The sequence below is a fragment of the Cucurbita moschata genome, unplaced genomic scaffold, assembly GCF_002738365.1.
Source record: "Cucurbita moschata cultivar Rifu unplaced genomic scaffold, Cmos_1.0 Cmo_Scf00023, whole genome shotgun sequence".
Classification (NCBI taxonomy): domain Eukaryota; kingdom Viridiplantae; phylum Streptophyta; class Magnoliopsida; order Cucurbitales; family Cucurbitaceae; genus Cucurbita; species Cucurbita moschata.
In genome coordinates this window covers 3,645,673-3,661,206 of record NW_019268539.1, presented here as the reverse complement: position 1 = coordinate 3,661,206, position 15,534 = coordinate 3,645,673, and the positions used below count along the sequence as shown (strand labels likewise).

General features: G+C 34.0%; 3 protein-coding genes across 6 annotated transcripts; 1 reads left to right on the top strand and 2 right to left on the bottom strand.

The window, feature by feature from the left end:
• Positions 1 to 4,959: 4,959 nt before the first annotated feature.
• LOC111460111 lies at positions 4,960 to 6,368 on the top strand. Its single transcript, XM_023103215.1, has one exon. It carries the CDS (start codon positions 5,188 to 5,190, stop codon positions 6,199 to 6,201), a length of 1,014 nt encoding a protein of 337 aa, XP_022958983.1. The 5' UTR covers positions 4,960 to 5,187; the 3' UTR covers positions 6,202 to 6,368.
• A 3,985-nt stretch (positions 6,369 to 10,353) lies between these two features.
• On the bottom strand, positions 10,354 to 13,538 carry LOC111460109 (probable purine permease 11). 4 transcript variants are annotated; one of them, XM_023103211.1, is made up of 2 exons: positions 13,413 to 13,538; positions 10,354 to 11,881 (listed from the first exon to the last, which is right to left on the bottom strand). In XM_023103211.1, exons 1-2 carry the CDS (start codon positions 13,417 to 13,419, stop codon positions 10,785 to 10,787), a joined length of 1,104 nt encoding a protein of 367 aa, XP_022958979.1. In that variant the 5' UTR covers positions 13,420 to 13,538; the 3' UTR covers positions 10,354 to 10,784. The 4 variants fall into 4 exon arrangements, with proteins under 4 accessions (XP_022958979.1, XP_022958980.1, XP_022958982.1 ...); XM_023103212.1 differs by lacking the exon at positions 13,413 to 13,538 and adding an exon at positions 13,252 to 13,335; XM_023103214.1 differs by lacking the exon at positions 13,413 to 13,538 and adding an exon at positions 12,179 to 12,213.
• Positions 13,539 to 14,894: 1,356 nt separating this feature from the next.
• LOC111460113 (putative invertase inhibitor) lies at positions 14,895 to 15,521 on the bottom strand. The gene has a single exon (XM_023103218.1). It carries the CDS (start codon positions 15,490 to 15,492, stop codon positions 14,944 to 14,946), a length of 549 nt encoding a protein of 182 aa, XP_022958986.1. The 5' UTR covers positions 15,493 to 15,521; the 3' UTR covers positions 14,895 to 14,943.
• Positions 15,522 to 15,534: the final 13 nt, after the last annotated feature.

The following is a 15,534-nucleotide window of genomic DNA, read 5'->3' as shown; positions in this document are numbered from 1 at the left end:
CTACAACCTTCCAAAACAAACAAACAAACATGGCAGTATGTACAAGAAGCCTTCTTCATGTCCCACCTCATCATTTCCATCACGAATAGATATTGTCTGTTTTGCCCTGTTACGTATCGTCGTCAGCCTCACGGTTTTAAAATGTGTCTACTAGGGAGAGGTTTTTACACCTTTATAACAAATGTTTTGTTTCCCTCTCCAACCGGTGTGGGATCTCACAATCCACCTCTCATGGAGACCGAACATCCTTGCTGGCACACCGTCTGGTGTCTAGCTCTGATACCATTGGTAACAACCCAAGTCCTCCGCTAGTAGATATTGTCCATTTTTGCATGTTAAGTATCGTCGTCAGCCTCATGGTTTTAGAACACGTGTACTAGAGAGAGGTTTCCACACCCTTATAAGGAATGCTTCGTTCCCCTCAATTGGAGAGGAGAACGAAACATTTCTTATAATGGTGTCGAAACTAGTCACAAATTAGGACTGAGGTCACATCACATGCGTCTAAATGCAACAAGCCAATTACTTGACTTTTATGAGATCCTACATCAGTTGGAGAGGAGAACGAAACATTTCTTATAAGGGTGTATAAACCTCTCCCTAGTAGACGCGTTTTAAAATCCTGAAGTTGACGGCGATGCATAACAGGTCGAAACGGATAACATCATCTAACAGTGGGTTTGGGTTGCTACAAATAGTATTAGAGCCAAACACCGGACAATGTATCAGCGAGGACACTGACCCCCAAGGGAGGTTGGATTGTGAGATCCCACATCAGTTATAGAGGGGAACAAAACATTTCTTATAAGAGTGTGAAAACTTCTCCCTAGTAGACGCGTTTTAAAACCGTGAAGCTGACGACAATACACAACAAGCCAAAACGCACAATATTTAGGTGGGCTTAAGCTGTTACAGCTTAAACGGGAGAAAAAGTCTACACTTCGAACACGAAATATATGCAGCCAAAAGATGTTTTTTCATCTATGTTTGAGCATTTATTTCTATTCACACAAATTAAAGAAGCAATATGTGAAATGACTACGATAAAGCATGCCTTCCTTACGACAGCCTCAAAAGCAGCACGGTTTTCATCATTATGTGGAAAAACCATCGATAAGAAATTTGTCATTACCACTTTCCTCCCTTGCTTGCTGGAGAAGCTTTCCTGTTACCGCTAAATATTGTCCTTTTTTTTATTTTCCCCTTTCGAGTTTTTCCTCGTTTAAAACGCGTCTATGGGGAGAGTTTTCCATACTCTTATAAAGAATGTTTCGTTCTCCTCTTCAACTAATGTGAGATCTCACAATCCACCCTCCTTCAAGGCCCAGTATTCTCACTGGCACTCGTTCCCTTCTCTAATGAATGTGGGACCCCCAATCCCGAGGTCCAGCGTCCTTCCTGGCACACTGTCTTGGAGATTGTGAGAACCCACATTTGTTTGAGAGAAGAACAAAACATTTCTTATAAGAGTGTGGAAACTTCTCTCTTGTAGACACATTTTAAAACCGTGAGAATGACAGCAATACGTAACGGGCCAAAGCGAACACTATCTCATTGTTAGCACATCGTCCCGTGTCTGGCTCTAATATCATTTGTAACGACCTAAACCCACCGCTAGTAAATATTATCCTCTTAGAGTTTTCCTTTTATAAGAGTGTAGAAACCTCTCCCTAGCAGACACGTTTAAAAACCTTACCTTAACGGAAAGCCCAAAAAATACAATATCAACTAGCAATGGGTTTGAGACGTTACACGAGGAAAACCAAATTGGTCAACAATATATGCACATTGTGTGCCCATTCCACTACTAGGGCTACCTGTTCATAACATATCATGTAATAGTACTATTACTTTATTTCGATGAAAATTTATACTAAAATTCATGAACTAAATTTGTGATATCAAGTAAGGATTACATAAATGAATCGATGATACATCCGAACAAGAGCGATTATGATGAAGGATAATTAAGAAATACTTGAAAATAAGTAAAAGTTACTATATATATACTAATAAAGTGCGTTTTTGTTTTCGGTAGCTCGATCATAAAACTTCTTAAAAATTTTGTTACGATGCATGTGAGTAAGGACAAAACATATTAAAAGAGCTCGTGTTCTAGATTTTAAAAAAAAATTAGATAAAAAATTAAAAAATAAAAATAAAAATTATTAAAAATTTATAACACAAAATTTATTTTTAATATAAATCTTAAACTAATAATATTTTAATTTCATTTCTTCGAGTTATTATCGTCTATTATTTATACCATAAAATTTTTTTAGTATAAACTATTTTTGAATAGTATACACGTTCAAATTTAACACATGGAACTTAATTTAATTGTGAACGAGTTGTTGAGATATTAACATCCATTTGTGTTGGTTGAGTTTAGTTGTTGTTTTCGAGTTAGGTGCCGAGTATTATGATTGGACGAGACTATTACGATATTTCGTATTTTTATATTTTTTTTTATCAAATTTATACATTTTCAAGAAGTTGATTTTTTTTAGTTAATAGATCTCGAGGTAACTTTTTTTTTACTACAGATGTAATATAAAGATCTAAACTTTTAACTTGAAAGACATGATTTTTTACCACCTTAGTTCAAATTATTTAAATATATAAATTTTAATTTATTTATGAAAAATAAATAAATAAATATTTTATATTGTTGGAGAATAAATATCTGGCATAGTACATTTAATATCATAATTAATGCTGTAAATAATCTCAAGTAAAAATTAATTTGAGGGCAAATTTATAAAGAAATATTTAAATATTATTAATTAAAAATAGAGGGAAATATTGAAATTATATAGTACAATATATTAATAAAAATAAGAAATAAACAATAAATAATCATTTATTTTATAGGTGATGGAATTTACTACCCGACAGTTTGTAAGCAAGGTGGTTGCCAACTCTGAAAATTGACCATACAGTTTTATTTTTATTTTCTTTAAATTTAAAAATATTTAATTTCTAATCCAATATTTTATTTTAACCCATTAAATTTTTACACCCTTAAATATTTAAATTAATAAAAATATTCTTAAATTTATTATTTTAGGTAATTTTAAATAGACATCATTATAATTTATTTAAAAAATATCTTTAAATTTAATATATATATATATATATTTTTTTTATCGTTATTATTATTATTTAAAAAATACTCATAAATTTTTAAAAATTACATTGATACTGGATCGTAATCAAACATTTTAAACTTTTTCCTAAAAATAATTAAAATTTTAAAATAAACAAAATTTAAATAAGTGAATTTATTACTCTATTTTCAACATTTTTTGACATAATCCTTTTTACAATAATAATAATGGCTTTTTTTGTACGGACACTTCTGTCAAAATCAAATAGCCATTTTAATATTCATTTTTTAATAAAGTCAATTATTAAGGGAAAAAAAAAGAGAAAATACCAAATTTTCAAAAAATAATTTGGTATTTTTTAAGAGAGACATAAAGTTGTTGCATTTTCATGTCAATCTTAATTCAAATAATCCATAAATCTTTTATTTATTAATTTAAATTATTTCGGTCAATATTTTTATAAATTATATATAAAAAAAACTATATAATTGTATTTTGTAAACGCGACAAGTTTAAGAGTTTGATGGGAGTTGTTGCCTTTTCAAAGTCAATCAAATCCTAATGGAACAAAAGTTATTGAAGTCAAAAGGTCAACTCTATCGAGCTAGAATGATTTTTAAAAAAAAGAAAATATCAATTTTTCAAATGAGTAATCAATAAAATAACATAATTATAATAGACAAGAGTCTAATGTCCAAAAAAGACGAAGTTTCTTTTATGCCCTCCATGTAGGTTCGTTACCTTCCCTCACGAGCATGGAGCGGGAATGGGAGTGGAGAAATATTTTTCCTATGACCTAAAACGAATAATAACGCAGCAACCCCACTTCCCGTCCTTTTGTTATGTTTAATATATATCAATACTTTATAGATTATTCACAAACTTTTAAATGTTACTTTTAAAGTTAATGAATATTTTTAAAATCTGATAATTCGAAAGTATTTTATATATATATATATATATATATTTAAAAGTTAATTTATATAAATTTAAATATAAAAATATATAAATTAAAAAACGAAAAAATATAAATATTAAATTTGTAATTTTGAAAATTTCAACCCTCAAATAAATAAATAAAATAGAGAGTAAATTTATAATTTAATATTTATTTGTTAATTAATGTTTACCGTTTACCGGTTCAAAGTAGTTTAACCGTATCGAAAGTAATTGGTGGAGGCGGGCCCCACAGTATGTGCTGTCGCCTGCCTCACGTTCCTTCATAGATTCCAAATAATCTTTTAACCTTCAAAATTCCACAAAAGGCCAATAATAAAATAAGATAAGACAACAATTATATAAAAAAATTAAAAAAAATTCTTTTAAAGTTGACTGCAAAAAATAAAAAATAAAAATGAGAATAAGATGCTATATATATAAACCTATAATTATTTTTTTAATTAATCTTTTAAAAATATTAACTTAAAATTTTTAACATTTTCATTTTTTAAGGGAATTTGTTTTAAAATTGAATAAGAAATAAATAAATATAGATATATATATATATATAATACAATTTCAATAAAATAGAATAAATTAAGTTTATTATATATATATATATATATATATAAACACGCATATTAATTGCATAAGCTAATAAGCTATCACCCCCCAAAAGCAAAAAGCAAAAGTATAAGTACCAAACTGAAATATAGAAAAGATAAAGGCAAAGAGTGAAAATTAAATAAATAATTTAAGTTGATTTCTTTTTAAAAGAAAAGGAAAAAGTTAATTCTATATATATATATATATAATATAAATATATAAATATTACTCAGTTGATGTCTCTCTCAGAGACGTATGATAAGAGTGATATTACCTTTTTATTCCCCTCGGAGACAAAAGAAGAAGACAAACCTTCTCCTTTTCCTGCTTCTTCTTCTTCCTCAGATCTCTTTCAATTTTCAAAAATGCTTCTCCGTATCTGTAATCGTCATCATAATTCTTCTTCCTCCTCATCAATCTGGTTTTCAATTTGATTCTTTATTCCACTTTCAATTCCTTTCGATTCATTGTTGTTTTCGGTTTCGTATAGATTTGCTTCGATTCTTTTGATTTTCTCCCCTTCCGCCGCGGAATGAGGTGCAAGAAGCATCTCTCCGACGTCACAAGTGCTGTTGGAGTCTGTGCTACATGTCTTCGGGAGCGGCTTCTCTCTCTAATGGCGGCTCAGGCTAGGGCGGAGGCTCACCAAGTGCAGCTATCTCGACTTCGTTCCTATGCGAGGGAGGATCTACCGAGGAAGTCAGATCCTCTTCCGCCACCACCGCCTCTTGTGTTTCCGCGCTCTGTTTCTCCGTATGTCTCGCGGCGGAAGGTTGAGGACTCGTCGTGGAGCTTTCAGAGTCCGTTGGATGAGCGACATCGTCGATTTCATCATCGCTTTTACAGTACTCCACAGGTTCAACCTACTTATTACGGCGGCGGTATTTCTACTTCTTCTTTTGTTACTACTGGTTCTGTTAGTAGGAAACAGAGGAGTAGATTTTCGTTCTGGTCTAGTCTTTTCCGGTCCAGATCCGAGAAATTGGATTCGGTTCCTCGTGATTCTTCTCATTCTACTTGCGATCCTGCCTCCTCGTCTTCTTCCTCTTCCACTTGGCTTTCGTCAATGTTCTCCCGTCGGAAGAACAAGCAGCCGAAGTGTTGCTCAATTGAAGAAGCAATGGATCAGAGGAAGAAGCCGTCGCAGCCGCAGCTACTCTATTTTCGAGGAATGTCGCCGGCTGGAGGAGCGAGTGAGGCGGACGGAGATTACGACGATCGCCGCGATGGATCTCCATCGGCGAGTGGATACTCCTCCGAGTCCTCGAAGTGGAAACCGTCTCCGGCGGCATCTCACGGATCGACAGCGAGGCGAGGGAGACAAGGACTGAGTCGGAACGTTTCTGGTCTCGCGTTTTGTTTGAGTCCGCTGGTGAGAGCTAGCCCTAACCACCGCCACTGGAACCAGAAAGGACTTCCGACGGAATTGGCGTATACCGGAGAAATTAGGGCTCCGACTAAGCCTCATCTCTCCGAAGCGGCGTCGTTTTGCGCGAACCGATCTCGAAAACTTGCGGATTTCGGAAGAGTCAATGCGAACCGTTGATTTTGAAGACCGTTGACATCCAAATAGACGGTGCTGATTCGACCTCTTTCACTCGAAACACAATTCACACAAGTACGGTTTTGCCCCTCCTCTCTCTCAACACCAATTGTTTATTATTACTTACCATCTTCAGCTTATTCCTCACTGTAAAAGTTTGAAAAAAAAAATAAAAATCGATAAAAAAAAAATAATAATAATAAAGAAAGAGAAAAAATTATTATTATTTTATTTATGTATACTAATGTTCATTACACAGGAATGAAAAAAAAATTCAGTTTATATTATGTTTTTTATTTTATTAATTTTTCAAATATGGAATCTGGTTTTTTCCTCTTAGAAAAATTTAATTTATTTATTCATTCATTCAAAGATATTTAATTTAAATAATGAAATTAAATGCTTGTTGCCAAATGGGTTGTGGTTGGTCTGGTGGTTGAAGATTTGATCGAGTGGATGTGGCGGCAACACGTGTACGGCTACAAAATTTCAAAAAATATTTATTTAAGTGACCTTAATTTCTCGAAAATCAATTGGATAACGTTTAGAAAAGAAAAAAAAATGCTATTATTTGTCACTACTAGAATCTATTTGTTTAAATTGTACCTCTTGTCCTTTTACTTTTATTATTTTTGTTTTGTATTTTTCAAAATTCTATTATTATTTATTTTTTTAAAAAATCAATATTATTGTCGTTAATGGATGTGAAAAAAAGTATTATTTTTTGCATTTGGGTCCTCATATTTTTTATTAATTAAACATTTCTATTTGTAGTGGGAATTAATAAAAATTGAATGCCACGAGTTATTTGTGGTTTTGGTTTCACTCCAAAAGTACAAAAAAAATCCAATAAATTTTAGTGGCTCTAAATATTTTAATCAAATTTGACTTAAATTCACGTATTTAATTTAATATGGTAAGCCCTAATTAAAGTACAAGAATATTAATGATAATTAAAAAATACGAGACTAAATTAATATAATATTTATTTATTGTCACTCGTTAATGACCTAAGATTATACTAAAATTATTAATATGCTACTAATAAATTAATAAAGGTAGAGTCAAATTTCTACACCCGTAAGGTCCACATTACTGTACTAATCTAAGTCCATAAAGTATGAGTTTAAAGTCTAAATGGTTGAAACCCTAATAATTATAGTAGCAAATTGGACACTTAAATGGTTGGGTACTTCTCTTTGTATATTTTGTAGTTTAGAATATGTTCGGTTGAAACTGTTTATGAACGATTGAGATGTGCTTCTTTGACTTTTTATCAAATTATTCTCTTAAGCGGGTTTTATCTAAGGAGAAATCTATAGTTCTTCCATTAGCTCTTGTGGTGATGTAATTGTAAAATCGACAACTGAAAAAAAAAATCTTTATTTTTTTAGTCCTTGAATATTTAAGTTTGTTATATTTTAGTTCTTGAACTTTCCAAATGTCTATTTTCGTCCCTAAACTTTTATAAAATAATCATTTTTACCCTTTGCCCGCACATATTCAAAGTCATATGATTAATTTGTCAAAATTAAAGTAAAATAAGGACCAAATAATTATTATTTGAAAGTTTAAGGACTAAAATATAAATTTAAAAAGTTTGAGAATCTAAAAGGAACCTATAGATATTCAGAGACTAAAATAGATAGACCAACCTATTTAATAACTTTCTTTTATAGGGGTAGTCTCGTCCTATTCTCTCTCGTTTGAACCGTAATACTTTATGAAAAAAGTCAACGAACGGGACACGGTGGTGGTGGCGGCGGTGGAGTAGGGTGGTTGGTGGATCAACCACCGCGTAGCGAGTTCAAAACTAGGAAGAGAGTGGCGGTGGGGTCAAAAATCTTGTCCATCAAACCATCAATGTCCTTTATTTTTGGAATCTTTCAATCCCATTTCACTTCCTTTTTTTCTGTCTGATTTTGCCTTGGATTTTAGGAAAAGATTGAATGCCGTTAGGGTTTTATGTATCGAGGAACTTTATGAATACATCGATTGAATTTAAAAATGATTTGAAATAATTTCTCGATCTTTTTGAAAGAATTGTGAAGGGTACAACGACTTGAAATAACTCTTACATTTCAAATAATTCAATTGATTCAAAGATTAAAAATTCCAATATTTCACAGCTAAATAAAAAAATATTTGTTAAATTATATATTTGGTTCAAAAACTTTACGACATATTCAATATTTTTTAAAATTAACGAACTACCCGGTAAAAAAGACTATATTTTGTGTCTAATAAATTAATAAAATTTCGAGAAATAACACAAAATAAAAAATTTATAGATGGGTTTAGTTCAAACTTGTAAGTTTAACACTAATCTTTAATCCAAAGCCATGTTTGATGAAGAAAGCACAACTTGAAAAGGGGTTATAAAATAGTGGAAAGAACAACATTGTTAACATCATTATCAAACAGTATCTCCACTTCTTCTTCTTCTTCTTCTTCTTCTTCCTTTCTCTCTCTTCTTTCTATTTGGAATCCACTTGTGAAGGTTCATAATGGATGGTCTTCATATTGATGACATGAAGATAATGGAAGCCATGTGAAGAATTGAGTATCAAAAAAGTTGAATGGTTAAGAATTCATAAATAATCGACATCATCAGCATACGAGTATAGCTAAATGAATAATTTTTTCAACTTTTGTTCATTTCAGTCCCTGTCCTTCGTTTTAATTTTTACCTCATTTTATTTTAGTCCCTAAATTTAAAAAAAGAAAACGGATATATCAAACGAATCTATCAATTTAGTTATTGAGTATGTGATTGAAATAACGTGTCGTCTATGTAAAGCAAATCCACAAAAAAGAAGTGGCAATTATACCCTTTTAGAAAGTGGGTAGAATTGGCATCATTTATATTTTGAAAAACCAAACTAAATTTTAATTAAAATAATAATAATATTATTAATATTAGCCAATGTTGGGTAAGATTCAATTTCTTTTAGATGTGGAACCCATTGGAGTTAGGTCTTATTTGTATTTATTGGCATTTGATGCCCTATGTTACCCACTTCAAATTAATCCACTTATTGTCACACCCACTAACAAAATCACGAACGAGCTTCATCTTCATCACATTTTAAATTCAATTCCATCATCGGTTAAAACTTAACTTGCACTCAAGAAATGAGCTGTCATTTAGTTGTAAGAACATCCATGTTTGCGCGTCTTTTAAAGAAAAGACTTCGATGTACTAGTAAAACTCGTGAACTTCAAAGTAGCGAAACTAGAGGTGTGCTTGTTTGACCTTATAGCAGGTAATTTCCCTCGAGAATCAATACGTGCTAGAAATGATGGTGTTGATGTGATGAGCAATAAAGACTGTGTTTAAAAGGAATGAGTTTGAGTCACGTGGCCAACTACCTCAGATTTAATGTTCTATGAGTTTTCTTGGTAACGATCGAGGTATATGTAAGTTCTTTCAAACTAAATTCATGTGGTCCTTCAAGTCTCTTAGAGCTATCTTTAGGGGCTGACAATTCGCACTATAATAGGATCAAATGTCTTATGAGAGTGGTTGAGGTATACACAAGTTCTTTTGAACTAAATTCATGTGGTCCTTCAAGCGGGCAATTCACACTATAGTAGGGTCAAATAGTTGTCCTATGAGAATGGTCGAGGTGTACATAAGTTCTTCAGAACTACATACATGTGGTCCTTCAAGTCTCTCGAAGTTGTCTTTAAAGCGGGCAATTCACACTATAGTAGGATCAAGTAGTTGTCCTATGAGAATGGTCGAGGTATACATAAGTTCTTCCGAACTAAATTCATGTGGTCTTTCAAGTCTCTCGAAGCTGTCTTTAGAGCGGGCAATTCACACTATAGTAGGATCAAGTAGTTGTCCTATGAGAATGTTTATACATAAGTTCTTCCGAACTAAATTCATTTGGTCTTTCAAGCCTCTCGAAGCTGTCTTTAGAGCGGGCGATTCACCCTATAGTAGGATCAAATAGTTGTTTTATGAGAATGGTCGAGGTATACATAAATTCTTCCAAACTAAAATCATGTGGTCCTTAAGGTCTCTCGAAGCTGTCTGTAGGGTGGGTAATTCATCCCAGCTCTTAAAAACAACCTTAAAACAATCAAATATAGAAACAAAGAACCGTGACCTAAATAAGAATATCATTTCAGGTATCTACTCCTCAGTTGGAACAAGAAAATGTTACTCGTTTGAGATCTTATGTATTCGATTATTCAAATGGTTTCGGTCATCTCTATCGATATGTCGACATGCTATTCACTATTGCAAACTTAAAAGGCCACAAATCTACAAGTTTTCATACTGTCATGAAACTAAGTAAATCATAGGAATGCCACAGAAGAGTAATAATTGAAGACTAACCTATTTAATTACAAATGTTTTGTATCAAAATGAATCGGTCTTTTCTAATAATAAGGTTGAGCTAAATGAATAGTATAAACATACCTCTGTGTGTGTACCGAGAAGACTTCGTCTGCTGCTTCTGTCTATCAGGAATTTATTCACTATTGTTGAAAATGGAGACTTCAGATGAATCCGTCTGAAAAAAAGAGTAAAATATCATGAACTATATGTGCAGGGTGCACCAGATGGTCCATCAACAAGGGGACCTCTCGACACGGGATTCACCCGTTTCGTTTCGCCTTCTTTGTGCCTTGGATTCATCAATATAGTTTTGATATAAATAAGTCACAAAACCCCATATGGCTAGAAGCAAAGCAATGATCTTGACACCATTCATCTTGTCATGGAAAATTACAAGGGCTGCAAGGGGTGTAACAGCTAAGGAGACAGTACTGATTGCATTGGAGAAGAGGGAGGAGACGATGAAAATCAAGCCAACGACACCGACCGAACAAGTCTGCCAAGCCACGGCTGTACCCACCAAAGTTAACACGTATGAAACTCGACCCTTTCCGAAACCTGCCATTTCGTGTGGCAAACTCTTCCATTCCCTACTAGCGAAAAGAGCAACAACTGAAACAATTGTGGCAACTATGGATGTATAGATTTGCATTTCCAAGACCACGGTAAAGGTCTCCCTCTTCAAAACCTTTTGAAAGGTAAGCTGCATAAGAGAAAGCAGCAAAGAGTATAATGCTGAAGCTCCAAGGGCACAGATGAAGCCAAAGAAATATTTTGACTTAGAGACTCCAGCAGGTCGTTCTGAATCATCGTCGACAGCTAAAAGTGCAGAAGACAAGGAAAGGATAATCACAGAGTTCGAAATTAAAATCGTGAACTTTTGAGAGTTGATGAAGTAGGAGAAAACTGCATTGAAAGCTAATTGGCTAGCACAAACAAGTGAGTAAGTGGAGGCAGAGAGGTATAAGAGCCCAGTTGAATAAAGCCAGTTATCAAGAGCTATAAGTGAACCAAGCGAAAAATAGATCAACAACAGAACTAGAATGGAAGGTGGGTTAGTCGAAGTCAAAGTATCCTTGGCAGAACGGAAAAGGAAGAGCGGGATAAAAAGAACTGGGAAGGCAGCGGTTTGAACAACAGTTGCCATCCATTTACTATTTCCACCCTGATCATAGTAAAATCTCCCAAGTAAAACAGCAGCAGCTTGACCCACAATGAGGAAAAAGATGTTGAGTGCAACCAAGAACCACCATTGCCAGCGTTTTAGATGGGCTAAAGGAAGTTCATCACCAGAAGTTACCCCTTTATCCAATATTGGTTGTTGGTTATCTGTGTTTGATATATGAGCAAGCAGTTAGTCCAAGAAAGGAAAGAAAGTTCCAAATAAGAAACTGGGTTGGTTTTTGAAATCAAATCAAAAGGATAATGGAAGAGACATTGCAAACAAAGATATTTTGGGGAGAAAGAAGAGTCCTTGAGGAACTAGTTTAAGTTTATCTAAGACATCAAAGCCTATGAAAAAGTAGCACAAAAACACGGGCACGAGATATAGACATGAAAATGATACAACAAAGACACGATAACAGGTATATGATAAAATATAAGACACATACTGTAACAGCTCACCGCAAGCAGATATTGTTCTCTTTGGGCTTCTCCTCAAGGTTTTAAAACACGTTTGTTAGGAAGTGGTTTCCACACCCTTATAAGGAATGCTTCGTTCCTTCTCCAACTGATGTGGGATCTCACAATCCACCCCCTTGGGGACCAACGTCCCTGCTGGCATACCACCCGAGGTCTGGCTTTGATACAATTTGTAACAGCCTAAATCCACCGCTAGCAGATATTGTCCACTTTGGTCCGTTACATATCGCCGTCATCCTCACGGTTTTAAAATGTGTCTGTTAGGGAGAGGTTTCCACATCCTTATAAAGAATGTTTCGTTCCTCTCTTCAACCGATGTGGGACCTCACACATACACATGGACAAAAAAGAAATTTAAAGTCAATAAGTTTATGCACTTATCCGCTTAAAGAAAGCAAGATTTTGATGTATTCAACTCTCAAAATCTACTATTTTAATCCTACATCATAATTCATGTCTATTATTTGTGTTGGCATTGTACTTGAATTCAATTCATACAACTTTCGTCTAACACATGTTTAATGTGGCAACATGGGTCCGAGTGTCAAACTAAAGCGTTACTGTTTCATTGACTCAAAGGAGGAAGTCAGTGTCCACAACACTTCTGCACATGAAGGCAATAGGAATTCTATGAGTTACAATCTAATGCTCTTTTTTGAGTTCAACCATCGCACGGGTGAACGGATCGAACTATCGACCTTTGGAATAGTAATTGACGTATTTATCCACTGAGTTCTACTCGGTTACCAAAAAGCATTTGAACCAAGTAATTTAAAAGCCACGTGAAATTCATATGAACATCACAAAGGAACAGTATAAAAAACAAAAAAAAATCCAGTTGAAATTTATTCTTCAGAGCTTCTTCGATCAAATCATTCAAATCTATTCATCAGGAATTAATAAAAGAGCACTAAATGGAACAGAAAAACAAACAAATCAAACAATCAGGAACAGAAACAAGATTTCACAATCACTCCTAAGAACTCAAATCCGCAATCCCTAATAAAAACAATAAACCGCGAAAAGACCAGATATAAGAAAAGTAAAATCTCAACTCAATTCAGCCTCAGAATCATACAAAAGAAGATAAAAAGTGAAATCTAAGCTTGAGAATTCCACAAATTTCTGTGTTCTTGATGATTGAGGAACTCCGACTTAAATCATATGTAAATAATCATTAAACTAATGAAAAAGAAATCGAAACCGAGAGAGAAACCTGTCATGCTGTAGAAATCGGAAGCTCAGCCGCTGAAAGAAGATATTCGGGAACAGAGAAGCAAACTGAAAATAAAATCTTTTTTAAGAAAGAAAAGGCGATTTTGATGTCACAGACGACTTTTTTTATTTCTCTTTTTGCTTTTTAAGAGATTAATTTAACCTTAAAAAAAATGATAAACTAAAAAAATAGAAAATTAAAGGATGGGATCAAGGGACGAAAATGTGCCACGTCTGTTGAGTGAAACTTTTTCATCTATGAATTTAGCTGTAATTTTAAACCAAACTTCAAACGTTCCAACTTCATGACTATCGTAGAATTTTTAAAGTTCGAAAATATCGTTCGGATTTAGGGGGTCCAGTTGTGGACCTAATTTGAGTCATTTTGGTCACCAATCCAACCATCTTGAAATTTCGGGTCAGTTCAAAAGTTTTCTTCTAACCCAACTTGTAACAACTCAAGCCCACCGTTAGTAAATATTATTTACTTTTGCATGTTACAAATGACATTGTTAGCTGATATGGTCTACTTTAGGCTGTTATATATCGTCGTCAGTCTCACGGTTTTTAAAACGTGTCTGCTAGGGAGAGTTTACTCACCCTTATAATGAATGTTTCGTTCTCCTCTTCAACCGATGTGAGATCTTACAATCCACTCCTGTTGGAGTCCAACGTCTTCGCTGACACACTGCTCCCATGTGTGGCTTTGATGCCAGCCCAAGCTCACCGCTAGCAGATATTGTTCACTTTGGCTCGTGATGTATTACTGTCAATCTCATGGTTTTTAAAATACGTCTATTATGGAGAGGGTCTAGCCCTACACCAACCAATGCCTCGCACCGTTTGGTAACTGACTTTGATACCATTCATGACAGTTCAAGTTCACGACTAGTAGATATTTTTCATAGCTCGTTACGAATTGTCGTTAACCCGACATGTTTTAAAACCATGAGGATGACGATGATATGTAATGAGCCAAAATCGACAATATTTACTCGTGGTGGACTGTTACATAACCTGTGGGCTATTACATAATTTGGGTACGCTCACAAAAGAAGAGATAAGAAGTTCTCGAGTACGTTACGCTCGTATAAGTAATAACAAATTTGTTTGTTGTTTTGTAAATAAATGAAAGAAACCCATGTGCTTTAGTAGTTTGGAAGTCACCTTCTTGAGTTTATGAGTGTAAAAAGAGAAAGGGATTTGCTTGAATTCAATGCAAATGAAGAACAAAAAAATGTACAAAACAACGACAGCTCACAATCCTGTCTTTTTCCTAAGACAAGAATTGTTCATGGTACCGACAATGATTTTTATTTTTCTTAAGAAAATCAACCATTTTATAAGTGTTTTTTTGGCCTAATTTACAAATATAATTCATATTCTTAATAAAAATTTAATATAATTCGCAAAAAATTGTAACTTTAGACATGAACGGATGGATAATTAGTTTTGTCCAAATTGTTACCTTTAAAACGTTGTAGACTCAAATTTGACGATACCATATTCTAAAATGATACGACGTTGTAGACTCAAGCAAGCATATTAATGATGGATAGTGCAATAGCGGACAGTTCAAAGACATTATGATTCATGTTAGTCAACGGTGAAATTACCATTTTCTTCTTGAATCCATCTTCACAAGTTGAACATCCATTCATAACCGAGGTGATCATCAAGTTTGCCTCAAAGTATCGTTCGGCCTTGTAATCCTTACGCGCTTGTTTCACCATTAGGGTCGCATCAGAATAAAGCTCCAAACAATCAGTCAAACACAATTTAATCAACGGGTCGTCTAGCCGTTTGTTTTTTCGTAACTTCTTGATAAGGTGGCGTGTGGTGCTCACGTTGCGTCGAATCAAGCGGATGGAGAGGAGGCCGAGGCGGCGGAGACTGGTGGCGCCGTGCCCGAGAGACGTTAGGCAGAAGTTGAGGGAGATGTTGGGGTTTTGGTCAGAGCTGGTTTTGCAAGTTTTGTAGGTGAGGGAGGATTTGTTGTTGGAAGATTGAGTGATGGGAAGATCGGAGAAGAACATGAACAAGAACAATAAGGGAATGATGGATAAAGACAGGGAAGACATGATTTTTGTTTTTGTTTGTTTGTTTTTTTTTTTTTTTTTTTT

Coding starts and splice junctions, on each gene's coding strand:
- LOC111460111 (XM_023103215.1), top strand. CDS start 5,188: ATGAGGTGCAAGAAGCATCTCTCCGACGTCACAAGTGCTGTTGGAGTC.
- LOC111460113 (XM_023103218.1), bottom strand. CDS start 15,492: ATGTCTTCCCTGTCTTTATCCATCATTCCCTTATTGTTCTTGTTCATG.